This window comes from Anolis carolinensis, chromosome 4, assembly GCF_035594765.1.
Source record: "Anolis carolinensis isolate JA03-04 chromosome 4, rAnoCar3.1.pri, whole genome shotgun sequence".
Taxonomy (NCBI): Eukaryota; Metazoa; Chordata; class Lepidosauria; order Squamata; family Dactyloidae; genus Anolis; species Anolis carolinensis.
In genome coordinates this window covers 164130897-164148503 of record NC_085844.1, presented here as the reverse complement: position 1 = coordinate 164148503, position 17607 = coordinate 164130897, and the positions used below count along the sequence as shown (strand labels likewise).

The window sequence follows — 17607 nt, the reverse complement described above, 5'->3', positions numbered from 1 at the left end:
AAAAGCAGCCACAAAGCCCTGGCTGAATCTGGCTGCTTCTCCTCGGAAGGAGAGGTAAACTCCCGTGTGGAGGAAAGCGGTGTAGCCTCCGAGGAAAAACAGCCACAAAGCCCTGCCTGACTCTGGCTGCTTCTCCTCGGAAGGAGAGGTAAACCCGCGTGTGGAGGGGAGCGGCGTAGCCGCCGAGGAAAAGCAGCCAAGAAGCCCTGGCTGACTCACAACCCTCATATTTTCAGGGGACATTCCAAGGCCCTCTATGGACACCTGCTTCTTATAGCAACACTAGAGGCACTCCAAGTGGCCAGCTACTGGTCAAAGGACATTTAAGTATAATGTGGCTCTTAATGAGACATGGCGCATTATCACAGAATGTCTACACCCAACACCGCTGGAACAATTATACTGTTTAGCCAGTATTGCACCACCTGATATCCACCGGCAGCCAGCAATGAAAGGACCAAGGCACTGACATCTCTGGCCCATCCTCTGTACGGATAACAGCCAGCATGCCAACACCTTAAATCAAGAAACAGCTTCCTAAGATCTCCGCAAGCGAGAGTACCAAAAGTGGCAGGCTAAAACCCAGAACTCCAATTTGTGGCTGGCACCAGATGAGAAACTTCCTCCTAGGAACACAGAAACCTAGGCGACTTAGAAGGCACTAAACAAACTGCATTCTGGTACTACAAGATGCAGAGCCAATCTTAAGAAATGGGGCTACAAAGTGGAGTCCATGACATACGAGTGTGGAGAAGAGCAAATCACAGACCACTTATTACAATGCAACCTGAGTCCTGCTACATGCACAATGGAGGACCTTCCCAGTGACACCAGGGGCACTTCAAGTGGCCAGCTTCTGGTCAAAGAAAATTTAGTATAATGCCAGGTTTTTAACTTCGTTCGTGGTTTTTTATACATTATAACTGTATTCACAATTTGCTTCTGACACGATAAATAAAAAAATATAAAGCATGAAAAGTAAAAAAAAATACATACTGTATTGTGTGGTTGAAGAGGGGGGTTATTTATCATATCATAAGCAAAAACGAGGGTATAGTTTTAATGTATTTAGGCTATCTAAATACATTACCTATTTAAATACATATCTATGCTGAGGATTGTGCCATCACCGCCCAAGCAGGGAGCTTTGAAATGATTGAACAGAAGCTCTCCAAAGCTTTAGGTGTTCTTATTGCCTATTACAGGGAAAATCAGCTGATCCCTAATCCATCTAAAACAAAGATTTGTGCTTTTCACCTTAAGAACAGACAAGCATCTCGAGCTCTGAGGATTACCTGGGAAGGAATCCCTCTGGAGCACTGCAGCACACCAAAATACCTGGGAGTTACCCTGGACGTACAAGAAGCACTGCTTAAATATCAAGCAAAACATGGATGATAGAAACAATATCATACAAAAGCTAACTGGCACAACCTGAGGATCACAACCAGATACAGTGAAGACATCTGCCCTTGCACTTTGCTACTCTGCTGCTGAATATGCATGCCCAGTGTGGAACACATTTCACCACGATAATGAGACATGTTGCATTATCACAGGATGTCAATGCCCCACACCACTGGAGAAATTATACTCTTTAGCCGGGAAGTAGCAGCCAGCAATGAAGAGTGGGTGACACCAAACATAGTGACAAAACTGAAAAGGAGAGTATTCTTTGGACATGGCTCACAAATAAGATGTTTATGTGTTGTCGAAGGCTTTCATGGCCAGAATCACTGGGTTGCTGTGAGTTTTCCGGGTTGTGTGGCCATGTTCCAGAAGCATTCTCTCCTGACATTTCGCCCACATGTATGGCAGGCATCCTCAGAGGTTGTGAGGTCTGTTGGAAACTAAGCAAGTGGGGTTTATATTTCTATGGAAGGTCCAGTGTGGGAAAAAGAACTCTTGCCTCCTTGAGGCAAGTGTGAATGTTTCAACTGTCCACCTTGATTAGCATTGAGTGGCCCTGTAGCTTCAAAGTCAGGACAGTAAATAAAGGACAACACTCAAAAAACGGGGGAATTCCAGACAGGAAACAATCAGGGCCAGCTAGCACCTCCCAACAAAGGATTCCCCTGGCAGGAAGCAACCAGGCCATGAAGATGCAAGGCCATTCAATGCTAATCAAGGTGGCAGGTTGCAACATTCACACTTGCCTCAAGCAGACAAGAGTTCTTTCTCTCCACCCTGGACATTATTCAACAGATATAAAAACCCCACTTGACTAGTTTCCAACAGTCCTCACAACCTCTGAGGATGCCTGCCATACATTTGGGCGAAACGTCAGGAGAGAATGCTTCTGGAACATGGCCATACAGTCCAGAAAACTCACAGCAACCCAAGATGGTTATGGTTCCCTTAAAATTAAAAAAAAAGGTATATACCCAATCCAATATTCAGGAAAGCCTGCTCACCATTCTCTGCTTTTTGGATCGACCCAACAAGGCCTCTATATTGCACGAATGAGGAGGCTAAGTTCAACGTGCTATGGGGTTTTGCTATCAGCACCCCGAAACGCCTTCCTCTAAAAAATGCCTAGCAGGGACAGTAGAGACGCAGGTAAATTTCGGCCCCGCGCGGCTTCCGGCTACCATGGCAACGGGCTTCCGGTTACCCCGGCAACGTGCTTGCTTCCTCCCCGCGGCCTACTAGGCCCGGCCCACTCGAGGCCACCTCTACCCGGAAGCCACTGAAGCGAGGGCTGAAGGAGCCGTAGGCGCGATGCAGGGTTTAAGCCAGGCCGAGCTCGGACTGCAACGGGCCACCCGCGAGAGGCTGGAGAAGTTCGCCAAGCTGAGAGGTGGCGGACGCGAGCGGGGGCGAGGGAGGGAGCGCGCGGTTTGGGAGTCCGCCCTAAAGGCCTTCCCTGCCCCCCTTTATCCCAGGGCACAAGGAAGGCTCTCCTCGCTAAAAGTGAATCTGCACCAGGCATGGGCAAACTTGGGCCCTCCAGATGTTTTGGACTTCGACTCCCACAATTCCGTACAGCCTCAGGCCCCTTCCTTTCCCCCCTCAGCCACTTAAGCGACTGTCCGGAATTGTGGGAGTTGAAGTCCAAAACATCTGGAGGGCCCAAGTTTGCCCATGCCTGCTGTACACACTGTAGGATTAATGCATTATGGTAACCACCTTGGCTGCATCGACACTGTAGAATTGATGCACTTTGTCATCACTTTCAACTGCCATGGCTCAGTGCTATGGAATCTTGGGAGTTGTAGTTTGCACCAGCACTTTTTTAAATAGAAAAGGCCAAAACCACAACTCCCATTATTCCATAGCATTGAGCCATGGCAGGTTTTGTGTTTATTTATACCCTGCTTTTTTCCCTCCACAAAAGGAGACTCAAAGCGGCTTAGTTAGTCTGCAGTGCCTTTCATGTTCCTTGATTCATGTCTGGGCAATGCTGCGTTTGCTTGTCCCTATTTAGACTTGTCCACAGCTGCATGGTATACAGTAGACTCCAGCAGAGGTGAGAGGATCCCTCTTGTCCTTCGCTGAACATAGCATTTGTTGGACTTTCTTAGTGGGACTGTAGATCATTTGTAGGTTGTGTTTCTTCATCAATTTCCCTATGCTGTCAGTGGTTCCCTTGACTCAACCAGAGAAGTCAGCCATAGCAGAGCACTTGATGGAGCAACCTGGACACAGCATATTACAGTAGAGTCTCACTTATCCAAGCTAAACGGGCTGGCAGAAGCTTGGATAAGCGAATATCTTGGATAATAAGGAGGGATTAAGGAAAAGCCTATTAAACATCAAATTAGGTTATGATTTTACAAATTAAGCACCAAAACATCATGTTATACAACAAATTTGACAGAAAAAGTAGTTCAATATGCAGTAATGTTATGTTGTAATTACTGTATTTACGAATTTAGCACCAAAATATCACTATATATTGAAAACATTGACTACAAAAATGGCTTGGATTATCCAGAGGCTTGGATAGGCAAGGCTTGGATAAGTGAGACTCTACTGTATTTGAGAACACAGAAATGCTAGACCACTTTAACCACCACTATGCCAGACTACACAGAGAAGCCATTGAAATCTACAAGCATGTGAACAATTTCAACAGAAAGGAGGAAACTATGGAAATGAACAAAAGTTGGCTACCAGTATTTGAAAAAGTCGAAAAATCAGGACAATAAATAAAGAACAACACTCAGAAGACAGTGGAATTCCAGACAGGAAAAAATCAGGGCCAGCTAACACCTCCCAACAAAATACTCCCCCAGGCAGGAATCAGCCAGGCTTTTCAGTGCTATTCAAGGTGATTAATTGAAACATTCATACAGTAGTCTCGCTTATCCAACGTTCTGTATTATCCATTGCAGTCTGCCTCCCGCCTGGATCCACAGCTGTTTCTCTAACATGCAGCGGGCCAACACGCCCAACAACACAAGTGCAGCCACACTCCCAAAGAAGTGGCAGACTTGTTGTAAAACATGATGTTTTGATGCTTAGTTTGTAAAATCATAACATAATTTGACATTTAATAGGCTTTTCCTTAATCCCTCTGTATTATCCAGCATTTTCACTCATCCAACATTCTGCTGGCCCGTTTATGTTGGATAAGTGAGACTCTACTATACTTGCCTCCAACAGACAAGAGTTCTTTCTCCCACCCTGGACCTTCCAGAAATATCTAAACCTAATTTGTTTAGTTTCCAATATACCTCACAACCTCTGAGGATGCCTGCCATAGATGCGGGCAAAATGTCAGGAGAGAATGCTTCTCGAACATACCCATACAGACCAGAAAACTCACAGCAACCCACTTATTATATTATATTTATCTGATCCTTGCATTGTATCTCCATTTGCTCAATGCAAATGTTAATGCCTTGAAACTAAAACAAAAAAAAAAAATTCTTCACGTGTTAGTGCACTGTTGGCAATAGATAATGAAACACAACTTCACTGAATCCATGAAAAATAAGCAAAATAATCCACTGGCGCTGTTAAGAAACGCAATACAGTACTACAATCTTGGCAAAACTAAGCTCATCCAACTATGAGCAGTGGTTTGACTGGGAACCTATGGAAACTGCTCTTTTTCATAATAATAAAAACAGTAGGATATAAGTGCACTAACTGAACTAACAAGCTGAAGGAGGGTTTACTAAATAGCAACAATCTAAATGCAAGTGCCGCATTTGATGGGGTGATGGTTTTGACAAGTAGACCATCAAAGGAGCAGAAATAGCTCCTTGCCTGGGGGAAGCAGTAATGTCTCCTAACTGCAGTCTGAGTTTATCCTTTTTATCTTCTGGTGTATTTAGTGGGAGGAAGCAGTTAACTCTCATATTGCACTCTCTCCCTGTACTGAGGGGTGGGGATTAAATAAAACAAAACACCAACAGGGAGGCAAAAAGCATAACTCCTTCCTTCAGGCAAGGAACCACAGCTAGTCCTTTTAGTTGCCACTAGGTCAAAGAGTGAAGCTAAACTGGCTCTTGAAGTCACTTCAGCTTGTGTTGCCTTTTGGGATAGTCGAGGAAAAGAGCTCTATAGGTTTGTACACATACAGAATGTTCAATCTGGTTTTTAGGTTTCATTATTTTCGCTTGTATAGTTGGAAGTCCTTAGATAGGCTAGTAACCCCCCCTCCCCCTCCTTAAGGTATCTGCATTCCAACTCTGAAGCTTTCCTGAAGGGAAATGAAGGTGTGTGTGTGTGTGTGTGTGTGTGTGTGTGTGTGTGTGTGTGTGTGTGTGTGTGTATATATATATATATATATATATATATATATATATATATATATATATATATATATATGGTTGTTCTTAGTTTCCTAGATGTTCTTTAGTCAGATTTAAAGCACAGCAGTTGTTATTATCGGAAAACTATGTGGATTTATGTGAGTTGTTCTACTATATTTTATTTTGTTTTTCACATGGTTGTAAAAAGATGTAAATATTAAAGGACATTAGTATTAAAATAGAATGGACAATGATAGGAAAATAAATCATATGTATTTTACAGTCAGATCTCCAGGTCTGCCGGTTTGATTTTGTAGATATGATAAAAAAATGTTCTCTAGGAATCTCTAAGTTTTCTAGGACTTCTGCCAGAAGTTGATCATAGGATAGTGATGGAGGATTAGAGATTCCTAGAGATAACATCTCTTAAGGAAACTTTAGTTTTTCTGTTGTGATTCTTTGGTTAACATCCAGACAGTCCTAGAGAGGTGCTTTCTCAGGTATTAAAAACTAGCACTTTTTTGCCATTTTCACACTTGTCTGGAATGGTGAGCAAACTCTAGGGGCCAGCTGTAATCTGCAGTAACAATGAGAATATTAAGAACGTTGATATTAATTTTTTTGATCAATATGTTCTGAGTAAAACATGTATTGTCACAGATGGAGCATATTGTAATGTATTGCATTCTGGCTGTCACTGCACAGTCACTAAGTTGGAATGTTAAAATTCATAAGAAGCTACGCTGTTCCATAAAATTTCAAATTTCAACCAATGCCTTTTTGTCATAAAGTTTATGAAGACCAACCAAGTGTCATAAGCTTGAAGGATATGACTAGTGTTCTGTGATCTCTTTATTTCACTTGCATATACCAAACAGAAATATAACCATTACCCTTCCTTGATTGAAACTCTAAAATGAAAATAACTCCTACCAGTAGCTTGATGGCCCTTTCACTGTGCTGTATTTTTGCAAGCTGTTTTTGAAGAGTTACCTTTATACAGTCAGCCCTCCACATTTGCAGGGGCTAACTTTAATGGGCTTAGTTACTGGCAGATTTGATTAAAGTGTCATCTCTAGGAATCCCTAGGTTTTCCAGTACAATTCTGTGATCAGCATTTGTCAGTAGTTTATCTCAAAGCCATGTTAGATGAGCTAAGGATTCCTAGGGAACACTTGTGGTCAGCATCTAGCCATAAAATAATGCTGGATGACCCAGAGATTCCTATACAGCTGTTCTTTCAGATAAAAAAATCTAGCAGTTTTATTATTTACAGTTTTGCACTTTCACAGGGGTACTATGCCCCTAACCCCAGTGAGTATGGAGGACTGACTGCACTGGGGAAGAGTTAATGTTGAGACATAATATTTTAAAGGTTGTAGCACTTTGAAAGCACTAAGGATTTTCTCTTTCAACAGATGTCTCTGCCATTGGCTTTATAAAAAAAAAAAGAGAAAATTCAGACTACAGTTAAGGCTCACAGTGCATAACTGTCATGGTTCTGTCTTGGGAATCCTGGGACTTGTAGTTTGGTGGGGCATGAAAGCTCCCTAGTAGAGAATTTTAAAATATGCCTCCGTAAATTGCAAATCACGAGATAAATTTCAAACCACAAAACCAAAGCAGTTAAGAGTATTGTCACAGTGCTATTATTATGTAGTGCAAAATGACCTTTTGTGTATATAGGATATCAAGTTTCAACCCAAGAGGAAAAAGGTGAAAGAGATGCCATATTTACTCATGTATAAGTTGATATCGTATAAGTTGAGTGCAGGTTTGAGGACCAGTATTTTGAATATTAATATGACCTATGGATAAATTGAGGGTTAGTCCATGGAGAAGAGGGGGACACCAATGTCACCACAAGGATGTAGTCACACCTGGCTATTGCTGCCATTTCCCTGTTGGAAGTGGTGCCACAGAAGAGAGAGGGCCAGTGCTTCCTTTAGATTCTGAGTCCAGACCACTCTGAGTCCCTCTAGGGGAGAAGAGCAGTATATTAAATAAATAAATAAATAAATAAATAAATAAACAGATTCTCCTGTGGCAATCTAAGCTCCTGCCTTTTGCCATTTCTACTCAGAGAAGGGGATGGTTCCATTTTTTATAAGTATCAAGGTCCAGTATTCACATTGACCTGTGGATAGGTTGACCCAGTTTTTTGCTTTGATTTTTTGACTAATGTGTAGATTTATATATGAGTATAACATAATCTGCAATAGGAACTTTCCCAATGAGCATGTTTGGGACATCTCTCAGGGCAATTTGTGCCTTGCAGGGAAGACAAGGAGGACCAGTTTATATGACAAGCTATAGGGCCCAGTTAGACAAGTAAAGAGTGGGATTCACACATCAAAACACTGGTCTATAGGAGACAAAATTCTATAAAGCATTTTGGCATTTATTGCAGTTGTCTTTCTTTTAATAAGATATATTATTCTCAACAGGTAAAACTGTGCAGCCTGGAGAATTCTGGGATATCATTGTAATCACAGCAGTTGACAGAAAACAAGAAATAGCTTACCAACAACAGCTGTCAGGAAAACTGAAAAGAAAAGAACTCCCTCTTGGTGTTCATTATCATGTTTTTGTTGATCCTCCTGGACCAAAAATTGGTATGTTCTTATACTGTGCCTTGTTAATATTAGATTTTGACAGATAGGTTCTTTTGTAACAAGTTTAAAATGCAAAGCACAATCAAGGCCAAATTAAGCACTTTGATTCTCTTATGTTCAAATCTAAGAGACTTAAACGTATTTAACTTTGGCTGGCATGTGCCTCAAGTTTGCAATTCTTTTAACTTTTCCAGTCGTCTAGTGCATAGAAATGGAGCCAATTTGGAGTTTAAATATTCAGTATAATTTGATTAATTTTCAGGCAGATAAAAAGGTTCTCCTTCTGGTACATGTTATGACAGCTGTATCTTTTTCACTGAAAGGTTTCCAGAATGTCATTAGAAACTGAATTATATTAATTAAACCTCCAAAAATATGTTCAAATACTATTATTATGTTTCATTTTATTCAAATGCGTAACTGCCATCAGTATTAATAGATCAGATGCTCTTTTGGACGAGATACCAATTAAATAGATTCATTAAGATTTATCCCACTTTTGGATATAGCTCTTGTGTTCACATTATATTTTATGGCATCTCAGTAATGAGATGTCATAAAATGTCTTTCCTGAATAGAGGAGTAGATGGGTTGTATTGGCAGCAACCACATGGTTAACTCCATGACTAGTTCAGACTCTGATTAATATGCTAGTAAAACAGCCTTTATATGTTTTACACTATTTCACCAAATCTGATTTCAGATTTCTTGAAACTTGGAAACTTTTATTTTGCACCAGCTCCCATCTGATCTTAAAAGCTAAGCTGGGGCAACTCTGATTTGAACCTGGATGGGAAATCACAAAGGAATATTATGTTCTTCAGATATATTTAAAAGGAAGAGAATAGCAAAACCATCTTTGAGTATTCCTTGCCTGCAAAAATTCTATGAAATCCATGGGGTTGCCATAAGTCAACAAATGACTTGGACGTACACACACGCAAGCTCATAAATGCACAATTTCAGATTATGTTCTTGAAAGGTTGACCTTCAGTTTCAGAGTTAAAAGAGAAGTCACAATCTATCAAATAATCATACAAGCAGCTCAAGCTTTGCCATTTTATGAGACTCACGATTTCAGCAATAATAAATTCAGTATTTGTTTTGGGGGGGGGGGAATAATGTCTCCTTTACCATACCATTGCATTAGTGTTATCTTTGATCTGAAAACATTTGTGGATTTCAGTACAAGTTGAGCATACCTAATCTGGAAATCTGAAACACTCCAAAATTCAATATGTTTCACGTGGTGGCTGAGACAGTGATGCCTTTGCTTCCTGGTGGTTCAATGTACACAATATTGTTTCAAGCATAGCATTTTAAAAATAGTGTATAAAATTACTTTTGAACTATATGTACAAGCTGTATATGAAATATAAATGAATTTTGTGTTTAGACTTACATCCTAGCTCTAAGAGATTTCATCATGTACATATAGTATATGTAAATACAAGTATTCTGAAATCCAAAATGCATTTGGTCACAAGCTTTTCAGATAAGGGATACTCAATCTGTATATGTACATTCACTGGTATCCAGATTTCCTGCATTTATGTAAGTTATCCAGATAGAAAGTCAAGAGTTCAGAAACCTATATGATTCCCCCTGTGCCAGAATGCAGTATTCCTTCAGAGAAGTTAGAACATTGGATAGGCTCTCTCAGCTGAACCTTGCAGTAGCCTTTTGTGGTACATTAGACTGAAAGATGATGTCTGGTCCAGGTTCACCCAGTAAACGTCATCCCTTTCTGACAGTTTGAACTAATATGCTAAAAAGGAGGAGGCGCATATCTCATCAGCCTTTCACAAATGAGTTTAGTTCAGTGGAGTAGTACTAAAAGTGACTAAATGAATATCCATGGCATATTAAGCATTTCTGGTTCTTCTTTCTAAATTGAAGTATGTGTTGAAATGTTTTATAGGAAACGGTGGATCAACACTTCATGTCCTTCAGTGCTTAGAAGAGCATTATGATGATAAATGGGATTCTCTTACTGTCTTGTTAATTCATTCTGGTAATCTTTTTCTTAAAATTACACTTCTCTTGAATTATGTGGAGTGGTTGCTTTTTTCTCCTTGAAGAAAGGAGAGCAGTGAAGGTGAATTGTATTTTCCCTGCTATAAAATTAAATTTAAATTAGATTGGCTTATTTAGGTCAAAGCTTCCCCAGCATCATAAGCTTTAAATTGTTAAAACTGCACTTTAGAATCCTTGATATGGAGGGAAGGAGGGAAAGCAGAACATCACTATCAGTATCCAACTAAATCTCACTCATATATAATTCACCAAAAGTTGGAGAGGACAACTTATAACTCATAAAGATTCACAAACCTTGTAAGATGCCTGGTGCACAGTGAACTTCACAAGTAATCATCAAATCTTTGGGCTTTGATATGGGATGTATCATAACATTACCACTTTATTATGCATTTTCTTTGGGTATGGTGAAAGATGCACATTGTTCGTTACTTTTCCTTTACACATTGAAAGTGTAGCTTTTGTGATCAGGTTTTTGTAGGATTGTACAAATCAGCTAATACTTTTCAGCTGATGAGACATGTCACCTACTCTCACTTTTATTTTTACCTCTTACAAAATAGCTACCGATACTAATTGATTCCTACCAAATGAATACACAATCGTTACAGATACTAATTTGTTCTTGAAGTATCAGAAAAACAAGGTGACTATAATTAATAGTTAAGCTTTTTCTGCCCAATAGATGCAAACATTAATGCAACAGTACTGTTTTGAGGTGTGTGTGTTGTAGCATCTAAGAATAAAAAAATGATATTGAGGGATCTTGTCATTTGAATTCCTTAATAGTGAAAATGAAAAATTATATAGAGTATAGATTTGAATGTTTTTCCCTTGTTTAATATTTACTTATTTATTTATTTATTTATTTGATAAATTTATATCCCGCCCTTCTCACCCCGAAGGGGACTCAGAGCGGCTTATAAATTAAATTTACATACAATATTATATTATTAGCATAACACAATACTGGCAATAAATTACCATATTGTACTGGAGATGTCTATGGACAACGCCGGCTCTTCGGCTTAGAAATGGAGATGAGCACCAACCCCCAGAGTCGGTCACGACTGGACTTAACGTCACGGGAAACCTTTACTTTTTTAACCTTTTATTAGTATTATATTGTATTACAAAATAATATAATTAATATTATATTATAAACTTGTTTTTAAATGTTGCAAGCTGGTCTGAGTTACTTGGGATGAAATAAACTATACATATAAATAAATAAATACATAAATAAATGCTACATTCGGTGGCAGTGGTGTGACTATGTGGTTTTCCAGATTGTGTTGGACCACACTTTCCATAATCTCCTATCATTAGCTGGTTAGTCAGAGTGATGAGAGTTGCATTCCAGAAAAATCAAAGACCTATCTAATTTCAATACTTTTTCACAATATTCTTTGGTTTTCAGAGAGTGAGTGCTCTAAGGGTTTCCATAAAGCATTGTTACCAAGTGACAGTATTTTCTTAAGACTCCTTGATCAGTTACACAAAAATTATTGTATGAAAAACTATCTGTGAAAGTCTTGAGTGAAATCTTAAAGCTCTTAATGCATCTCTTCTTTATGTGTCTTAATTATTCTTGTTTTTGTTTTTTGTGAAGGTGGATATAGTCAACGTTTACCAAATGCAAGTGCTCTTGGAAAAATTTTCACAGCTTTGCCTTTTGGAGATGTAGTTTATCAAATGCTGGATTTAAAACTGGCAATGTACATTGATTTTCCTGCCCATATGAATCCAGGGGTTTTGATTACTTGTGCAGATGATATTGAGCTTTATAACACCGGGAAAACCGAATTCATAAAGTTTGATCAGCCTGGTTTTACTGCACTAGCTCATCCTTCCAGTCTTATCATTGGTACAACCCATGGTGTGTTTGTTTTGGAGCCACCATTGCATGAGACAGAAAAAGGAGAGCTTGAGTACAGATTTTGTCATCGTTTCCTGCATAAGCCTAGCATTGAAAGTATGCACCAGTCTGGAGCAGTATATAAAAAGCACAATTGTCTGTTACATGAGCTTCCTAAAGAACTGGGAAACCCAACTGTAGATTCTGAATATGTGTATACAGATAGCTTGTTCTATATTGATCACAGCACTGCAAAACTACTGCTAGCATTTTATAAACAGATGGGCATGCTTCATTGTGAAGTAGATGCATATGGCGACTTTCTCCAAGCATTAGGGCCTGGAGCCACGCAAAACTATGCCAAAAACAACATCACAAAAGAAGAGACCAGTCTATTCGAAATAAGGGAGAAGTTATTTACTCTTCTCAAAGGATTGTCTTTGAATGTCATACTTCTAAATAACTCCAAATTCTATCACATTGGAACCACTCAAGAGTGTTTGTTTCATTTCACCTCTGATAGAAAGTTGAAACTAGAAATGGGTTTGCTGCCAGCTGTATTTAGCATTTGTCCAAACAGCATAGGAGATTTGGAGAAATCGGCATGCATCATTCACAGTATTCTCAATTCACAGTGTTCTGTTGCTCCTGGTTCTATAGTTGAGTACTCTAGGCTGGGACCTGAGGTGTCAGTGGGAACAAACAGCATTATCAGTGGCTGTTCTATTGACACAAAAGCAGACATACCAGCAGACACCTTCATGACAACACTAAGTGTGAGGATTGATGGAAACTTAATGTATGCAAGCATGGTGTTTGGGATAGAAGATAACCTGAAAAAGAAGGTGACAGATCTAGCAGAGATACGGTTACTAAGTTTTTTTGGAATCAGCTTTGAAGAGTTCTTAGAGCTCTGTGGCCTGAGAGTCTCAAATGAGCTCTTTTCTGATGACAAGACACATCTGGCCTTATGGACAGCTCGGATTATCCCAGTTTGCTCCACTTTGAGTGATTCAGTGAAAATGTCATTAAGGATTTTAAATTTGGTGCAGAACAAGTCACCTTTTAAATTGAATGGTTTTAAGCTGTTGTCTGTTGAAGAAATGCTTCACTACAAAGATGTAGAAGACATGTTAAAGTTCAGACAGCAACTTTATGAAGAAATCAGTCTACAGAAAGAGGAATCTGATTTGTAAAAGTTTATGAAAGTGGCATACTTCATTCATTTCTTAATTTGAAGAGGATTGATTGCTTTCAAGCTTGCAGAAACCCAGAAGCAAGCGCTACACACACATTTTGGTGTGTGTTTTTATTGAAGTACAAATAATGAAACTGCATTAACAGTGTCATTGTAGCATAACATTAATAATGCAGAAATGCAGATAAACTATTCTTTTGATGAAAACATTAATGAAATATTTCAAATCTATGAAAACACAAAAGAGGCAAATTTTCTTAGCTGTCCTTTATTATTATGTTTTCATTTTTATTAATTCAAGAGTGGAACAGAACTTATTAATTAGAAATTTGATTGAAACCCACTTAAAACTTTTTGAAAGAATAATGCTACCTCTAGCAACATTTTTTTACTTCCCCAAGTTTGTTTGTTAAAAGTGAGCACAATGCTTGTGCATTTGAACATGTCTGATAAAAGACTTGCTAAAAATTGAGACATCAGCATGAAAGTTAATATGTGTGTTTCCATTACCATGCTACATTTCTTGTGGAAATCACAGCTCCGTCGCTGTGTCTGTTTTTAAGGTAGATATGGCAGAGTATTGGGAAGCAAAATGAATTGAATTTTACCATTAAAGTAATGATGTTTCACAAGCGGAAATTATTATTTTCTATTTCAAAACTTTAAAAAAATTATTAATTGCCAATTACACATATGGGACATCTTGTCACAATTTTGAATTGTGCCCATTTCAGTGTTTAACTTACTCAGCTGTTCTTTCCATTTATATTCCATCTACATATTATCACCTGATTATGAAATATCTGATGATTTGCTGGTGCATTTCCCTCATTAATTAGTAAAAATCTAATATATTCTAAGCACCAGATGAGAAAGTTGTGCTGCATAATCATAAATGTGCTTATTCAGGAGTAAAGTCTTCTGAGCCCAAAGGGACTTGCTCCTTGATAAGTAGACATAAGATTGTTGGCTTACAGAACAATCCTAAACCTTTGTGTTTGAAACTGCATATTTATATATGGCAGTGCTTGGCAGATTTTAATTACCGTTGACTTTTTCTATTTTAATATCTTGCAATACTGCTTTTTTGTAATATGTTGTGTATGACATTCTTAATTTGATTTATTGCTTTAAAAATGGTTTTGTAAGATGCCTTGGAGTATAAAGCAAATAAATAAAACCACTGTTTGATTAAAAGCCTTTGTTTTTAGGTTTGATATTTTGTGTCTACAGTTCTCTTCCCTTTATCTTTCCTTGTAAATGTATTCTGGAGGTTGTGCAGTCTGCAATGTGAAAGCATTGAGTTGTTCCATTGTGTCTTTGTTCAGTTTGAGGGAAAAATAAAAAATTAATAGTTATTTGTTAAAATTGTCAGGCAAGGCAAAAATGTAATACAAATATACCAGCCCCTGCCCATCATAGGCCCTTTCTACACTACTATATAAAATCCAATGTAGACTCATATAATCCATTTTAAAGTCGATAATGTGGATTATCTGCTTTGATAATCTGGATTATATGGCAGTGTAGAAGGGTTCCTGTGAGACAAACTGGGACTGAAGACACATCTACATTGCCAATTTAGTGTGAAACCGGCAAAGAAGGAAGTGATTTCACTGTGAGGATGTTTATGTGTGAAGTCCTGGAACCAGTTCGAGACCTGGATGGTACCTATATGCACTACAGAGTCTGGCCTTAAACTCATTACAGAATCTGCTGTAACCTCAACTTCATGACCATGGAGGAATTATTGGGAGGTCCCATCTGCCCCCAATGCAACATGCATGTGCAGATCTCCAAAGTACCTTATTGCTTAATGGGTTTTGCCTTCTTACATTTACACTTAGGAGTGCTGATGCATGATTCATGTGAATTAGAATGGCTGACAGATTGATGTAATTTGTCTAAGACAAAATACTAACATTGGAAGGTTTTGATCTAAGAAGTGGATGGCATGGTTACTTATCGTATGACAGGAGAAAAGTAGAAAAGAATTTCAGAAATCATTTTATAAGAGCATCATTACTAAAAACATGGGAAAATTACAAAAGCAGATTTTACCAAAGAACACCATTGTGGATATCTTCCATGGAAGCTCATCAAAGAAGAGAATTAGGGTGGAGTAACTGGCCAATATACAAGGATATTCTTGAAAAACAACTGGATACCTATACTTTAAAGTCACAAGAGGAAATAAATTCTAAATGTAAAAACGTATCCTGGTTTCATATATACAATTAAAGGACTATTTCAATAAAGATAAACAATTAGGCTTCTCTGACAAAGATTCTATATAGGACAAAATATTAAAGACAAATACAAAATTAATTACAAAAATATACGAAGTTTTATTGCAGTGGTCAACAGAAACTGAGCAAGTAAAAGATTGCATGATTAAATGGGCCGCCAATATTGGACATAATACAAAAATGGAAGAATGGGGAAAATGTTGGAACAAGAAACTAAGTTACACATACTCGTATGATTTAAAGGGAAATTGGTACAAGATGCAATAGCGGTGGTATATGACACTGAATAAATTAGCGAAATGCTATAAAAAGTACAACCGAACTGTTGGAAGTGCGAAAATCATATAGGTACTTTTTATAATATGTGGTGGACTTGTGAGGAAGCAAACAAGTTTTGGAGAAATATACATGAAAGAATCCAAAAAATACTAAAAAATAAAGTTTCCAATGAAACCAGAATACTTTTTACTTGGTATATGTCGAGACACAGAGGCCTTAAAGAGTCCAACAAAAGGTTTATTATAAAGCAATAATACGCTCAAAGACACTTTAATTCAGTGTCTCTGGTCAAAACTTAAAGAGTTCTCCCAAACTGGGCCTCAAAAAGCAACCGGAAAATAACCCGGATTAAACAAAGTAAATCCGGATTAAACGGAAAGAAAACCCGGATTTAAATTCAGTCAAAAATAAACAGGAAGCAAAATGCGCTGTAACAAAGGGTTCCAATAGATAGCGCTGTTTCCAAAGAGTCCGTTGCAAACAAGAGTTGCCAAATCCAGCTGAAGTCCCAAAGTCGCCGTAAAAGCAGTCCGAACGAACACCGTTTCTCAAGTGGCCAAACAGAGCCGTAGTCGAACTAATCCCAGGGTCCAGGAAGGGAGAAAGCCACACTCACAATAAGCCAGTCCAAACATTGTCTCAAAGATAGTCAAACAGAGCCGTAGTTGAATTAATCCAAGGGTCCAGGAAAGGAGAAAGCCACACGCACGATAAGCCAGTCCAAACGTCACTAGGGTAGTCAAACAGAGCCGTTGTCAAATCATTCCAAGAGTCCAGGAAGGGAGAAAGCCACACTCACGTTAAGCCAGTCCAAACGTCGAGGATTCCCAGGTAACAGAACTCCAAGCTGCAGAACCCGAACCCAAAACCCAACACGAGAACAGGCAGGGACAAAATATACACAATACGAAACCAACACTTTGCCTTCTGCAAAGATTCCCCATTTCAGAGCCCACTTTTAACTTACACATCATTATCCGATGATGAGCTGGCCTCCACTCCATCATCATCTCTAGCAGCTGTCCTTGTCTCCACACCCAAACCCCTGTTTCCATCTCTCCAGTTTCTCCATCTTCTGTCAAGACTTAGGTTTCCCCATGACTCGGATGTATCTCCCGTTTGCCAATCCCCATGTCCCGTATCTCCAGAAACTGGTTCTGCACATATGTTCCCAATCTCTTGAACCCTAGTCCAATCCATTGTGTTCTCCCCATCCTCATCACTCCCAGACCCTTCACTCCCAGAGAAACCCATAAATGATTAATCATCTGTGGGAGCAGTAAATATATCCCGGATCTTCTTCCTCTCCCGTTCTTCATCCAGTTCCTGCTCCCGAGTAACCCTCTTTGTGCCTCTATTCCCATCCACCACATTTCCTTCCATACTCATCGACTCCTCGCCACTTGAAAACCCTTCGAATGTATCCTCATCAGTAGGCGCCATAAGTATATCCTGGATCCGTTCCCTTTGCTGTTCCTCATCTGACACTTGCTCGCGATTACCCCTTGTTCTCCTACTGGTACCGCTACTACTATTTGCAACATTGCGTGCTGGCTCAACTACAACAGTATAACAGATTCAATTTTTAATAAAAATTAAGACAAATTATTTACATATTGTACTACAGCAGCCAAAATAGAATATGCAAAAATTTGGAAAATCAAAG

General features: G+C 38.9%; 2 protein-coding genes across 3 annotated transcripts in view; one reads left to right on the top strand and one right to left on the bottom strand.

Moving 5' to 3' along the window:
- Nucleotides 1-2554, bottom strand: part of lrriq3 (leucine rich repeats and IQ motif containing 3) — a 64466-nt gene extending 61912 nt beyond the window's left edge. Inside the window, exon 1 of the mRNA XM_008114089.3 lies at nucleotides 2415-2554. The gene's annotated coding sequence lies outside the window, so the exon portion shown is untranslated. The remainder of the gene's footprint in view (nucleotides 1-2414) is intronic.
- Nucleotides 2451-14610, top strand: fpgt (fucose-1-phosphate guanylyltransferase). Of its 2 annotated transcripts, none has more exons than XM_062978154.1 (4): nucleotides 2451-2559; nucleotides 8153-8320; nucleotides 10242-10334; nucleotides 11970-14610. In XM_062978154.1, exons 1-4 carry the CDS (start codon nucleotides 2532-2534, stop codon nucleotides 13409-13411), a joined length of 1731 nt encoding a protein of 576 aa, XP_062834224.1. In that variant the 5' UTR covers nucleotides 2451-2531; the 3' UTR covers nucleotides 13412-14610. The 2 variants fall into 2 exon arrangements, with proteins under 2 accessions (XP_062834224.1, XP_008112299.2); XM_008114092.3 differs by lacking the exon at nucleotides 2451-2559 and adding an exon at nucleotides 2608-2800.
- Nucleotides 14611-17607: the final 2997 nt, after the last annotated feature.

What these genes read in the sequence shown, in the direction of transcription:
- fpgt (XM_008114092.3), top strand. Translation starts at nt 2,722, where the DNA reads ATGCAGGGTTTAAGCCAGGCCGAGCTCGGACTGCAACGGGCCACCCGC. An exon ending in GAAGTTCGCCAAGCTGAGAG is followed by an intron (nt 2,801 to 8,152) that starts GTGGCGGACGCG and finishes TATTCTCAACAG; the next exon opens with GTAAAACTGTGCAGCCTGGA. An exon ending in TCCTCCTGGACCAAAAATTG is followed by an intron (nt 8,321 to 10,241) that starts GTATGTTCTTAT and finishes AATGTTTTATAG; the next exon opens with GAAACGGTGGATCAACACTT.